The sequence below is a fragment of the Myxine glutinosa genome, chromosome 13 (assembly GCF_964187855.1).
Source record: "Myxine glutinosa chromosome 13, kmMyxGlut1.1, whole genome shotgun sequence".
Taxonomy (NCBI): domain Eukaryota; kingdom Metazoa; phylum Chordata; class Myxini; order Myxiniformes; family Myxinidae; genus Myxine; species Myxine glutinosa.
In genome coordinates, this window is record NC_136273.1 from 35,691,725 (window position 1) to 35,706,939 (window position 15,215).

Here is a 15,215-nt window from a genome sequence, read left to right on the forward strand (position 1 = left end):
CTATTCATCTATTTATTTGTCTTTATTAATTTATTTATCACCAATTAATTTATGTATTTGTCTATTTATCTTCTATTTATCTATCTACTCGGCATTTTTACCTGTCGCTGCGCTGACAGATTTAATCGAAAGACAGCATCTTGTACTTCACAAACATCTTCTCCATTAACTCCATCATTTGCCTGATGTCATCCTCCATCTGCTTTGAAGTCAGCCAACATCACCTTCGTCGGTCAATTTCTTCTTCTTCTTGTTAAATGGTTATAATTATTCCCATGTTCTTGTGGAGTTGGCCGGGAAAGCTCGGCTCAAGTCTATGATGAATCCGCTGGCCAGGCTTGATTAAGGTTAGGGCAGGAATTTGGAATTTGGCCAGGCTGCTGGTGATAGCTCGCTTACACTTCACGAAGGATACCATCGGATCTTCCATGTCTACAAACTAATGAGAGAAGACGGGATGCCCGTTTAACTACTTAATTATAGCTGGGTCAAGACTCTAACCCAGGCTACATAGTTTAGAAGCGAGTGTGCGTACCACTTAGGCCATCCTGCCACCCATCTTCATCAGCCAACCTTGCTGTTTATACGTGGTGCTCGAAAAAATCATTTCTGCTTTGCTGCGAAACTCAGTATTGGACGCTTTGCTGCGAAACTCAGTATTGGACGCTTTGCTGCGAAACTCAGTATTGGACGCTTTGCTGCGAAACTCAGTATTGGACGCTTTGCTGCGAAACTCAGTATTGGACGCTTTGCTGCGAAACTCAGTATTGGACGCTTTGCTGCGAAACTCAGTATTGGACGCTTTGCTGCGAAACTCAGTATTGGACGCTTTGCTGCGAAACTCAGTATTGGACGCTTTGCTGCGAAACTCAGTATTGGACGCTTTGCTGCGAAACTCAGTATTGGACGCTTTGCTGCGAAACTCAGTATTGGACGCTTTGCTGCGAAACTCAGTATTGGACGCTTTGCTGCGAAACTCAGTATTGGACGCTTTGCTGCGAAACTCAGTATTGGACGCTTTGCTGCGAAACTCAGTATTGGACGCTTTGCTGCGAAACTCAGTATTGGACGCTTTGCTGCGAAACTCAGTATTGGACGCTTTGCTGCGAAACTCAGTATTGGATGCTTTGCTGCGAAACTCAGTATTGGACGCTTTGCTGCGAAACTCAGTATTGGCGCTTTGCTGCGAAACTCAGTATTGGACGCTTTGCTGCGAAACTCAGTATTGGACGCTTTGCTGCGAAACTCAGTATTGGACGCTTTGCTGCGAAACTCAGTATTGGACGCTTTGCTGCGAAACTCAGTATTGGACGCTTTGCTGCGAAACTCAGTATTGGACGCTTTGCTGCGAAACTCAGTATTGGACGCTTTGCTGCGAAACTCAGTATTGGACGCTTTGCTGCGAAACTCAGTATTGGACGCTTTGCTGCGAAACTCAGTATTGGACGCTTTGCTGCGAAACTCAGTATTGGACGCTTTGCTGCGAAACTCAGTATTGGACGCTTTGCTGCGAAACTCAGTATTGGACGCTTTGCTGCGAAACTCAGTATTGGACGCTTTGCTGCGAAACTCAGTATTGGACGCTTTGCTGCGAAACTCAGTATTGGACGCTTTGCTGCGAAACTCAGTATTGGACGCTTTGCTGCGAAACTCAGTATTGGACGTTTTGCTGCGAAACTCAGTATTGGACGCTTTGCTGCGAAACTCAGTATTGGACGCTTTGCTGCGAAACTCAGTATTGGACGCTTTGCTGCGAAACTCAGTATTGGACGCTTTGCTGCGAAACTCAGTATTGGACGCTTTGCTGCGAAACTCAGTATTGGACGCTTTGCTGCGAAACTCAGTATTGGACGCTTTGCTGCGAAACTCAGTATTGGACGCTTTGCTGCGAAACTCAGTATTGGACGCTTTGCTGCGAAACTCAGTATTGGACGCTTTGCTGCGAAACTCAGTATTGGACGCTTTGCTGCGAAACTCAGTATTGGACGCTTTGCTGCGAAACTCAGTATGGGACGCTTTGCTGCGAAACTCCACTTAAAATGAGTGAGGATGGGTTTAATCACAAGACAGCATGTTTTACTTCAAAAACATTCTGCTCTATTCACTGTATGATTTGCCCGAGGGCATCTTCCTTATGTTTGGAAGTCGACCATCCTTTTGCTTATATTACTTCGGCAGTTAAGACCGAAAAATAGGGCGTATCGTTCATTTTTTCAGGAAAGCACCAAATTTGGCACAGATGTAGTATGGACCTATACAATTGTTTTCCTGAGGTGCGCCCAAAAATTCAGAACCCCTGGTGGCCGCCATATTGAATTTCAACATGACCGCCCTCTGTGACCTATTTCCCTCAATAACTTCTATACTATGAGCGATAACACCACAGTTCCAGTGTCTTACCCCATGTTTTCATGGTCTCTGAATCCAATGGGATCAATTGCATAAAGATTGGCATCCATCATCTTTAATTTCAAGATGGCCGCCATGGTGTTTCCATTTTCCTTGAATCTCTCATAGTATTTTAGGTAAAATTTCAATTCCAAGTGATACACATTGTTTTATTGGTCTCTGATAACAATGGAATGGTATTAATTAATCAAAGTTACACACAGTTGCAGTTTTAACTTAAAATATTGTGGGCACTTGAAAGGTGGAGGCTCTCGCACAGACGCGTAGTACTACAAGCACTGTCCATCGCAGTCACACAGTGATGTGCAGGGCAGATTTGCCCTGGAGCATTTACAGTTGCCTTTACAGGCCGACTTACAATGGCAGCTTGTAAGCTCTGAACATGCCTCCTGTATCAGTGGTATTGTGGTCCAAATTGGTGTCCAAGAAGTCCCTGTTTTCATCCAGCCCCAATCAGCTGGTGATGGAAGTTCTGGGTAGGGCACAAGTGCCTGACGCCATATGTGTCCAGCCTGAAAACATGCACGTTTTAGGTGTTGTTCGAAGGTGTCTGCTGTTGGGGGAATGTGATCAATTGTTCTTGCCTTCTTCGTGAACAAGTGTCGGCGCATGTCATTCACTGTCTTTATCTCGGTAGTCCGGTCATAGAGGATGGCAACATATCTTTCTAGACTCGGACTTCCTGCGGCCAAGGCCGGTGGCAATTTTATGGATGGCAAGGTAGCGGTAGCTTTTACCAGTGCCAATGGCAATCCAGAGTTCCTCCACACCGCGTGACTGGTAGGTAAAGTAGTGTGCTATTGCCAAGACCACAATATCAGAATCTACAGTTCGAATCAATACCCGTTTTCTCCCCTTTTTCACGGCATCCAGGACATTTTTTTGGATTTTTTAAATTTTCTGAATTTTTGGGTGCCCCTCAGGAAAACAATTGTATAGGTCCATACTACATCTGTGCCAAATTTGGTGCTTTCCTGAAAAAATGAACGATGCTTCCTCTTAACTGCCTAACTATATATGGCGTGAGCAAATATCACTTCTGCTGCACTGTGAAGCTTCCGCTTAAAATAAATAAAATTCAACATTTTGAAAAATTTGAATTATCTTCACTCGCATTTCAAAATCATTATAATGCTGTCCTTGGCAGGTTACCATGTATAATAAGGAAATAAACATGGAGTGGGGCACTGGATAACGTGTATAATATGGAGTGGGGCACTGAATAACATGTATAATATGGAGTGGGGCACTGGATAACATGTATAATATGGAGTGGGGCACTGGATAACATGTATAATATGGAGTGGGGCACTGGATAACATGTATAATGTGGAGTGGGGCACTGGATAACATGTATAATATGGAGTGGGGCACTGGATAACATGTATAATATGGACTGGGGCACTGGATGACATGTATAATATGGAGTGGGGCACTGGATGACATGTATAATATGGAGTGGGGCACTGGATGACATGTATAATATGGACTGGGGCACTGGATGACATGTATAATATGGAGTGGGGCACTGGATGACATGTATAATATGGAGTGGGGCACTGGATGACATGTATAATATGGACTGGGGCACTGGATGACATGTATAATATGGAGTGGGGCACTGGATGACATGTATAATATGGAGTGGGGCACTGGATGACATGTATAATATGGAGTGGGGCACTGGATGACATGTATAATATGGAGTGGGGCACTGGATGACATGTATAATATGGAGTGGGGCACTGGATGACATGTATAATATGGAGTGGGGCACTGGATGACATGTATAATATGGACTGGGGCACTGGATAACATGTATAATATGGAGTGGGGCACTGGATGACATGTATAATATGGAGTGGGGCACTGGATAACATGTATAATATGGAGTGGGGCACTGGATAACATGTATAATATGGAGTGGGGCACTGGATGACATGTATAATATGGAGTGGGGCACTGGATGACATGTATAATATGGAGTGGGGCACTGGATGACATGTATAATATGGAGTGGGGCACTGGATGACATGTATAATATGGAGTGGGGCACTGGATGAAAATCAAATTTATCTTGTTTATCGTTTTTATGAAAACAAAGTTTTGATCAATGTCTCTGAGTTTTGTCACCTTGCTTTTCCAATGCGTGTTACTGCCATGCATAATATGCTTTACAGGACTGATGATGCTTTTGACAAGATTGGCAGCAGCCGTGAGTGGACTACGTCACCGCACAATCGCTCGTGCAAACGAATCCGACCCTCTTCTGTCGGCCACCCATCCCCGAGACACAATGCCGATGGCATCTCCAATGGTCCGCGTAGGGGATCTGGCCCCGACACCAACTCCATGAGCTTTTATGAACAACAGCCGATCTTTCCAGGCTTTGCACAGACTTCTGTTGCATCTGTGGACTTGCATTCCCAGTCACATGTTCTCGCCTCCCCCCCTACTGTGACTGAAGTAGAAACACTAAAGGACATGCCTGATAAGACTCCAGTTCTCAATGGTCATACAGATGTACCGAATACGGCACCAGTGTGTCAGTCGATTTCTCCACACGATGAATTACATTTGCCAAAGGCTTGTGCGTGTGATCATCCAGAGTCTCCCAAACATGTACTCACCGCTGAGGGCAGTGAACCTCATTCCAGCTGCAATTGTGATTGCTGCATCGTCTCGGCTCCAATCGTCGCTTGCACTTTGCCAGGAGACAGCGATTGGCAAAATGAGACAACCGAATGTGTGCCGCCATCGCTGCCCTTTTGTGGAACTCCAGGCGATCGATCAAGCGGTGATGGAATGGCCTGGCAGCCCCCTGACGAGCTGTCTGGTTTGTCTGTGGAAGGTGTCTGTCAGTGTTTGCGTTTCATCGGCCTATCCGAGGAGGCCTTGGGCCGGTTTTCACGCGAGTGCGTAGATGGAGCACTTTTGACACAACTCACTGAAGAAATGCTTCTCTTGGACTTCCAGTTGAGCAAATTGCAGGCGCGGAAGGTTCTCCAGTTTGCTGGAGGCTGGAGGCCTAAACTATGAGATCGTAGCGTTTCCTCATTTTCTTGCCTTCTAGCTAAAGTCCAGCGCTTTTTAATCTGTCATAGAAACACTGAATGCCATCCACTATGGGGCATCTATGGAGCCAAACGTGTACCAACCTGCCAACGAAGGGTTGAACCAATAATTCGAGCACTATCATCATTCTTTAGAAAAACAGAATTTTTGTATTGAAGTCTGAAAAATCATAGACGGGGAGAGATACCTCAGCAACTGTAACATATGCAAATGTTATCTTGTTGATAACTCTCCGCCAATAAATGAGCCCTTGGTGCTTGAGGCTTCATCACATGGTCAAAACACATCTGATGGTACTGAGCTCAATTGTTAAGACCTTGAATCTGAGATGACTCTGAAAGGTCTGACGTGTTCTTGAGCATCACCATTTTGCAGCCTTGTACAGACTTTGTCCAACAGGCCTCTTAATTCGAATTCTAGGCGTTTGGAGGGAAAAAAAATCTCCCGCAGAACTTTGTGACTTTGCTGTTGGTGTAACTTTAGTCATCGAACAAATGTGTCAGAGTTTCTCGTGAACCTGAGAATAACTTGGTTACTCTTGTTTGTTAGGATTTGACAAAGCGGACAATTAGTTTCCTTTTTCTTTATTAATTCGCCATCCTTTATACACTCTTCAAACTGTTTTTTGTTATAATATTGAGCAGTTTCTATACTTTGCTGTGACTGTGATTGTGATGGCTGTTGCTGGGGACTTCAGCGTAAGGTTAAGATGGAGGGATGGAAGGCTACATTCAGGTATTCAACTGTCCGCCTTTGTTGTTTGGGTTTATGAGATGCTGGGCCTTTTCCCCCATTCTGGAAGGATAAATAAGTCCTGAAGTTTTTATCTTGGGGTAAAAGACCCCCTGGGGTGGACACAGGAAGGTAGTGGTCTTGGTGGAGGTTACTTGCTGTAAGGTGCTTTCTCGTTTGATGGTCCCCTGAGATGATAACGCATGGTGGGCAATGTTATATGATATATTATTTCTTCATGTTGGTGGTGTGGTATTATTTAATTTTATTTTAAAGGGGCGGGTGGAGGGAGGGAGAGGGATATTTACTCAGCTTAAAGATTGTTGTAAACTTGAGGGAGGTTTGTACATATTGACCACTTGTGGCTCTGAAAGTCATTGTGCTGTAATACCTGTTGAAATTATTTGTGGAATTGGAGCATAAGGTCTGAAGGTGCAGGGTGGGGGTAAGGCGAGAGATTAGCATACAAAGGTGATGCATGCAGAAATTATTATTATTATTATTATTATTATTATTATTATTATTATTATTATTATTACTACTACTCGCTCAAGGTATGTACCATTTTGAAAGGGATGCTAGTCAATGAAGAGTGATTTGCCACATGCACTGGGGTTGAGGGATACTCTAAAAGGGAGGGGGAGGGGTTATATAGTAATACCTCGCTTAGCGCTCAGGATGTGCTCCTGGAAAAGAGAGTGTGAATCAAAGATGTGGTAAAAGGGGTCAATCTACCATTGTTTGCGGTAATTGGGGTTTGTGGCATTGTTTGCGGATGAAGCCCCATTCACGAAGATGGTTGCGGTAATTAACGATCTCCTGTGCTGTCTTTTCGAGCTCTCTGCACCATCCGAGAACTTCTCGTCCGATTTGATTTTGAATAAATCAACGCAGGTTCTTCACTTCTGAAGCTGGCGATGTAGCGATTCTCAAGCTTCTTCTTCACTTCAAAATCTGCCGTGAACAAGGCAATTCTTGCCAAAACGTTGTCTCCACCAACTAGTGAGTCCAGCTTTTTTCAATTGTAAACTTTTACTGTTTTTACTGATGTTATTGGATGAATAATAACAACCTGCATTGATTTCTATTATTTTATAAATAAAAACTATGTTTTTTAAAATCATTTTCATAACATCAGTAAGTCTTATCAAAAACATAAAATATGTCCAAATATCAATAAAATAATAATTGCCGTCGCTCCTGCTTCTCCTACATGGCAACGGTTGGAAACAAGATGGCAGGAGGTTCATTCTGCTGCAAAACTAAGGCGGAGAAATAGTTGTGATAGGCTCGGAGTGTGTGCATACAGTACAAACAATAGTAGCGGGTGCGTTTATTCGACGTGTTATGGATTTTCTTCATTTTTTTTTCGTAAACAATTTCTCAACGACAAAGAGCTCTATAACGGATCGGCATTCTACGGGCAGCGTTAAGTGAAGTATTACTGTAATACTGTATATGACCACATTCCCTCTTGCATCATCTGTAGGGGAAAACCAAATCGTGACGTAGAACACTCCTTCCTTTGTTGACCAAGGTCATTTGTTCAACGAGCCTCCAACCCCATTTTTCAGGCCAGGCTGCATCTGAACCTCCATGCCATGTGTCTGTGTCTCATTGTACCCATCGATGCATCTTGTTCTCACAAGAGCCCACTTGTCTGGTACTGCCTCCAGAATCCCAACAATCCTGCCATGTTAAAACTCTGGACTCCTCATGGACATCTTATGCAGTATCTTCATCGACAAGAACTTAGACAGAGGAGGAGGCCATTCAGCCCATCTTGCCTATGCTCTGTAACTCCACTTTAATTCAATCCATCAGTTTATCTACTTAAAATGGGGGAAGGGTAGTTATGAAATATCACCCATCGATTCATTTAATTTTTTTGTGGCTTCTGGAAGACCTGATGGAGGGGTGAGAGGATGACGCGTCAACAATGAAGTAGAGAGAAACAGGCAGGTAAGGGATGGAGAATGGACAAGGAACAAACAGGCAGAAGAACTAGTTGGAATGTGTTTGACAACGCAAGATAACTGAGGGGATAAGAGGATGTGTCTGATGAGAAATGACCATGTGAGCAGATAGGAAAAGCTGATGAAACAAGATAAATGAAGAGGATCGATGAGAATTAAAAAAGATCTTCAATAGTGGATACCATGAGATGGTGTTGACTTCCAGTTTTTAGTGAGTGAAGGGGAGAAATGACTGGACAGAATCAGGGAAGCAATTCCAGTTAAGAGAAGTGTGAGGTGGTGGATAAAATCTCAGAGGTGAGCAGTTTGATTAAAATTGAGTTGTATGACCTGCTGGGACTTGTCAGGTACAATAGTCCAGAAGGCAGGTGGGGAAAGACCATATACGAGGCGGTAGAAAACCATTCAGCCACCACCTTGTCTATGGTGGGAGAGCAGCAAGACCCGCATCCCAGCTTCCTGCTGAGTGGCTCAAATTGCCATCAGGGTCTTGCATTCCTCTGCGTCCAAGACACAATATGAGATCTGGTGCCACCAGGCCACAGAGGAGAGCCAGATTCCACAGTATTGCAGAGGAAGAGAATGCACAAATGGTGTCTTAATAAAATGTATGCAGACTTTGTATACCGGAGCGATGTTCATTGTTGGGAGAAACGACTGGTTACATCAACATGTGGTGCGTGAGGTCTCCCAGAACTTTCTTTGTTCATTTCTTGCGCTGTACTATCAGCTTCAAACCCATCGCAGATTCTCAAAACGGTTTATCGTGTTGGTGGGGAGATTGCAAATTCTCTCCTCCACCTTCCCTACCCCTCACACGTGTTCTCGAATGAACATTACCACTTCAAAATCAGCCTCCCATGCTCTCAGGACAAGCTCGAGCTGCCGCCATCTTGTCCTGCACTGCCCTATGCCATCACGCACGATTGCCATCTGTTAGGTACTAACACTCAAAATCGGCCTCTCTCTGGTATTAATTTTTTTCTGAAATACTATAACCTGAATGCATTTTTATTGAGACACCTTATGCACTGAATAGATGAGTGGCTAAGTACTACCTTGGTTCTGCCCTGTCTTCCGAGGTACTGCCCTGTCCTCCGAGGTACTGCCCTGTCCTGGAGACCAGAATGTTTGATCAGCCCTGCAAACGTCACGGCAGATTTGATTTTTTTTGGTTCTTTTTCTGCTGAGGATGATGTTTTGTGATGGTGTTATTGGTTCTTATAATTAAATATATATTTAGAACGTTAGTCAGAATTGATTAAAATATCATCATAAGTTTTATTATATATCCCAAATATAACCAAAAATGCCTCCTTGGGTCCCCTCCGCACCCCCATTCCTCCCTCTCTGGTATATAAACAATTGTTTTCTTGAGTTGTTTTAATTTCCTTCTTGTTTCCTGTTGCTGCTGGGAGAACACTGCAAGTTGATCTTCTTGACTTGATTTGTGCATCTGATTGATGCATCAGAGCTGAAGGCGCCATAGTGTTTGACAGCGAATGGTTTGCTAAGATGTTCACCTCAACGCGAGGAGGTCTACAGGATTCTGGCTTCAGTTGTCTGAAGCCAAATGGGCAAGAAGGTCTGTGAGTGCTACAGACAGTGTTGACACCCGTGGAGAAGGTAGGACACTGAATGGATCAAGACGTAACAGAACAAAAACAACAGTAGAAGGAGAGAGAGAGAGAGAGAGAGAGAGAGAGAGAGGGAGGGATACACCGACAGTATGGTTGAGAGACATAGTAGAGGGAGACTTGGAAATAATAATGGATATGGGGAAGAATGAGAGTTTGGGGAGGACACAGAATGAGAGTGGAAGCAAGTTCGGGTAACGATGGATGATATTTGTTGTGCTCCAAGCTGGGGAGTTATGTTTCCATCTCTGAAGGCAACACATCTATTGCTGCTTTTGTTGGGTGGGTATCGTAGTGTTGCTACACTTTGAAGCATGGCAGGTGTTGTGTGACAAAACGTCGTTGGCTACCTTAGTCTGTCCATTCCTGCTCACCTCTCTCTGCACAGTGGGATTCAAATCTTTGCAAGTATATTGTGCACATACAGCGATGATTGCTTGAGCACACGTCCTCACATCTCAAGTTTGAAAGGCACTTTGAGTGAAACTGACAATTTGCAGTGCGGTTTGAACCCAAACAGATTTTGCTATATATTCCTCTAGCACCATACTCCGCTTGGACTCCAGCACCATGCTCCGCTTGGACTCGAGCACCATGCTCCGCTTGGACTCTAGCACCATGCTCTGCTTGGACTCGAGCACCATGCTCCGCTTGGACTCTAGCACCATGCTTTGCTTGGACTCTAGCACCATGCTTTGCTTGGACTCTAGCACCATGCTCCGCTTGGACTCTAGCACCACGCTCCGCTTGGACTCTAGCACCATGCTCCGCTTGGACTCTAGCACCATGCTCCACTTGGACTCCAGCACCATGCTCCGCTTGGACTCTAGCACCATGCTCCGCTTGGACTCTAGCACCATGCTCCGCTTGGACTCGAGCACCATGCTCCGCTTGGACTCGAGCACCATGCTCCGCTTGGACTCTAGCACCATGCTTTGCTTGGACTCTAGCACCATGCTCCGCTTGGACTCTAGCACCATGCTCCGCTTGGACTCTAGCACCATGCTCCGCTTGGACTCTAGCACCATGCTCCACTTGGACTCTAGCACCATGCTCCGCTTGGACTCGAGCACCAACACTTGCTGGCTTATGCTTCGTTTCTGGAAGACATGGCGGTTGATGCACACTGGCACCATGACCATTTTCACATTTAAGAAGTTGATCATAGATGCTCATGTGTTGGTTCTGAAGCATTCAGTCAGACCTTGTGTTTTCTGGGCTGCTGACGATCACTAGTCTGATAAGGGGCCTAAAAGTCCCAGAGCATGCCTCCGATCTATCCACTGCATCCTTTGTTCCATTATTATCTCCACAATGGTCGTGTCTCTCACATGTGGCCATGAAATTCTCAACGCTCCCATCCAACACGTAAACTGTGTCCCAACTCGTGCTCGTAATTTCCAACGTATCTCTATCCAGTGAGGAACGCTCTCTTCACGCACACATTCAAAAACCAACTGTCAACCATTGCTGGCTAGCTGATAGTCACCTGCTTGTCTGTGTCTCACCTGAGAGGATATACTTCATCGTCCTATTGGCACCTGAGGTGTCGTAGCATACACCATGAAAAATCCCATCTATGGAATCCTTGGAAAAAGGAGACGTACGTAGGCCCGATTTGTGCACGCCTAGTTTATGAAAGTTGTACTCATTTTTCCCTCTGCCATTGAAGGCACTTATTTTGTAATGGAGAAAATCCATATTCGGTGCAATGCACTAACATTTCCATGTGCTGCCATAGGCCTTGGCTCCGTTACAAACCGTGCTTTCGTTAATTTCTATTCATTCATTCGTTGAACTGCCAGAGTGCCCGCCCTTTGAACCAAAGATGTTATTTTGGAGTGCTCTTCCTTGGTGTCCGAGTGCCGTCATGAAGTGGAGATGATTGTTGAGGTTTGAAATGGAAAGGAGATGATACTTATTGACTCTCCTTGGTATTTGGCATCATCCTCACCGGTCATTATGGATTTGTTTGAAGTGATGGAAAAGTTGCTTTGCCTTCGTGAAAAAGTTTTGACCTTGCGATTTGTGCAAGTGGTGCTGCTTTGATCGGTGCACCATTTGCAAGCCTTGCCCTTTTTGAATGGAATGTTTGTGTCAATTATTTACTCGAGTTTGCCCTGAAAGTCACTTTTTGCAAACAGGTTGGTCTATTCCAAATCTGCAATATCAATTGGAGGTTTGTGCCAATTTAGGATCCACTTACCCTTCCCCTGTTCTTTTAGTTTACCGTTGCAGTTGCAAGTTCTGTGTCTTGTGGATTAAACATTTTAAAGATGGCTAAAAATGGTCTAAATATGAAAACTGCAAAAAGGAAAAAGAGTCTAACTACTGTTTATATTGTATTACAAAAGTGATTTTTATTTTTTGGAGAATGCAAGAGAGGGTACTGTGCCTGCAAACATGTGAACTTGTGTATAAAAGCCACGTGACGACTGGCTAAGGTTGCACATCACTGGCTTTGTTTAGTCTTGCATACCTGTAAATAATAATATAGTTAATCACAGAAACTGAATGCTCAAAGATTTTATGATACGAATACATTGCTGCTATTAACACATGGCTTGTTGTGATCATTCGTTTCGAGTCTATGGAGTTCATTACAAAAAGTTTTGAAAATACTTTTCGAAATGAACTTTTTCATCCCCTTTTCCACTTCATACATCCCATACATTCCCTTCCCCGTTTATTAAAGCGATTACCCCAAACCCATTTCGAAACACCTCATGGAATTAATTACTCTTGCCTTATTACTTGCAAAATCGAAGATTTTTCAAATATATTGGTTGGTCTTGTGCATTATTCTGTTTGTGTGTCTGCCTGTCAATTTTCTACAGGTCACACTTTTAAACCCATCTTCACGAAACTTCACGAGATGATAGAGTTGGTCATAAGGAATAAGCCTTTTGAATTTGAGGTCAAAGGTCATCTTGAGGTCAAATTTCTAAGATGACCATTTTCCATCCGATTGACTTGAAAATTGAACAGCATTTGCATATTGAGTCACTGAATAGGGAAACCAACTATTTTTGAGGTCAAAAGGTCAAAGGTAGGGGGGGGAGTTATGGTCAAAAGAGCTCAAAAGGTTTGACTCAACTCAAGGTTAAACTTCCAAAATCATAAATTTTCACCCGATTAGCTTGAAAATAAAACGGCAATTGCACAGTGGACTCACGGAGGTGGCAAACCAACTATTTTAAGGTCAAAAGGTCAACTCAAGGTCAAACTTCTAAAATCATAAATTTTCATCTGAAAAATCACCAATTTTAATCCGATTGACCCGAGCTTTGATTAAGATCGTCAATTTTAATCATAATAAAATGGACAATTTGATGTAACCATGACAAATATTATTTTGGGGAGGGGTGGATTTTGCAAGTACGAAGCTCTTCTGCATGACGCATGACGTCTTCTTGTTTTTATTATTCTCATGCTTTTTGAAAAAGAAAACGTCCATCTGTCCGTCTGCCACTCTATCTTCTCCTAAAGACATAAATTCACCAAACTTGGTAGTTATGATCACCACATGGTACGAAGGTGTAAGAGCAGTTATTTTGGCCCCATCCCATGGGGCAGGGTCAAAAGGTCAAATACTGAAAATGCAATTACGAACAAAATTTTAAAATTAAACTTTGTATATGCAATCGACATATTGGGAAACGCATTAAATATGGAACGATTTTTTTGTATTTGACCCCCGGTTCATTCCCCAGGTGTGGGGACTTGGGGTCACAGAAGTCACAAAAATTTTAACTCAAAATTTGATATTTGGTCAATGCTGATGGGACTTTATGCCATCTTTCAATTTTTCTTTTGGTGGGAAGCGTAGGTATTTGCAATGGCGTGCCATCGACTTCTCTGTATATTTTTGTTTTTCTGTTCTCAACCTCTATCCCTCCCTACCTACACTTCTGTCATTCTATAGATGGCCCTTTAAGGTGTTATCAGGCAGAGGCTTGAATCCTGGGAAAGGTTGGGGCTGCTGGGTGGGTGGATGCAGGTTATCGAAATGTTAGTTTGATTAGCAACAGAGCTCTACCAATCCTTTAAAGTTGGAAATTCAGCTCCAATGCACCATGGCTCAAAAAGTATTTTCTTCATTTTAAAGTTGATTTGGTTTTCTGGAGAAGGGTGAATCTTGCAAATAGTTTTTGTAGGGTTCATCTTACTGTGCCTGGATGGGTTTGAGGGTAGAGGGTTATCACCGAATCCTATCCGGGTTCCTCCTGATGACTCCATCTATGTCTTCTTGCGTTCCTTCTGATACTCCAGTGCTGCATTTAGTCAGTTATTTGATTTGTTTGAGCTGTCTGGTCCTGGACTCATTTAGAAATAAAATTGTTGACTTCAAATCCTCCATTGGATGGAAGGCCCTTGATGCCAGCGGAATGGAATCTCTAACCCTGTGTCGTGTGGTGTCAGGGGTGGGATCACCATGAAGAATCCTTTGGAAGGAATGTGAAGCTGCCCCTCCGAATGCTTGTTTGTGGGTGTGAAAAATCTCATGCAATAAGGGGTGTTGCAAAATAAATGATACTTTTTTCCCCAAAGATGAAATGAAGTTTCAATCGGATGAAAATCCAACCAAAGGCTTTATTTCATTCGAAAATTAAAACTCACGTTTGATACGCGTCAATATGTCCACCATTAGCTTCAGAAACCATTTGAAGTCGACTTTTAAAAGATTTCAGCAAAGACACGAACATTTCTGTTTCGGTAGCTGTTTGGTTCAGAACTTGTGTCAAAACCCAGACAAATGTCTCACGTTTAAATTTCTCGTTGTCTGGTAATGAATCGAGGATTTCTTCTGCAAGCTGTTTCACAATGGCGCCAACATTCTCCGCAGGGTTCATATCTGGAGAGTTTCCTGGCCATCTTCCGAATCCATCTTTGCGAAAGAAATCAAGTTTTTCTTCGTCAAGAAAGTCATGGGTTGCATTCACCTTCATGCATCCCGCAAGGTCGTGCAGGCAAGTCACTTGATCGAAACGACCTTGTCGATTTTCAGGTTTTTGCAAAAATGGCAAAACGACTTCTTTTAAAAGATGATCACGAAAATAAGCGCCGTCCCACGATTGTCCCTGTTCTTTGACGTCAAACACCATTCCCTTTTATGTGGAGCACAAAAAGAATCCAACACATGTTGGGTGACGCTGTTTGGAGCACACAAAATGTCCCAAACTCCACGACGATTTTGAGCCCAAATTCTGTCATTTTGCGAGTTCGGTTTTCGCAGCGAACAAACGAAAAATTCATCGGATGGTGCAAGATGCAAACAGTCCGCTTCTTGCCAGTCAGACAAAAACTCAGAAATTCTGCCGATGTTCAACGTTGGTTTCTGTGATCGAAGGAACTTGAACTCGTTTGAATGGCTTGAATTTTTCAC

At 43.5% G+C, this 15,215-nt stretch overlaps 1 protein-coding gene across 2 annotated transcripts in view; it reads left to right on the forward strand.

The window, feature by feature from the left end:
* The window catches only part of LOC137438845 (GRB2-associated and regulator of MAPK protein 1), an 84,518-nt gene extending 71,977 nt beyond the window's left edge, over positions 1-12,541 (forward strand). The window contains exons 8-9 of one of the 2 annotated variants that reach the window (XR_010986803.2): positions 4,590-7,218; positions 9,275-12,541. Coding sequence is in view for 1 of the 2 variants with exons in the window: in XM_068134262.2 (XP_067990363.2) it covers positions 4,590-5,448 (859 nt within the window). In the remaining variant the exon portion in view is untranslated. Of the gene's footprint in view, positions 1-4,589 lie in introns of both variants that reach the window. The other variant, XM_068134262.2, reaches the window with a different exon arrangement.
* The last annotated feature ends 2,674 nt before the right edge of the window (positions 12,542-15,215 follow it).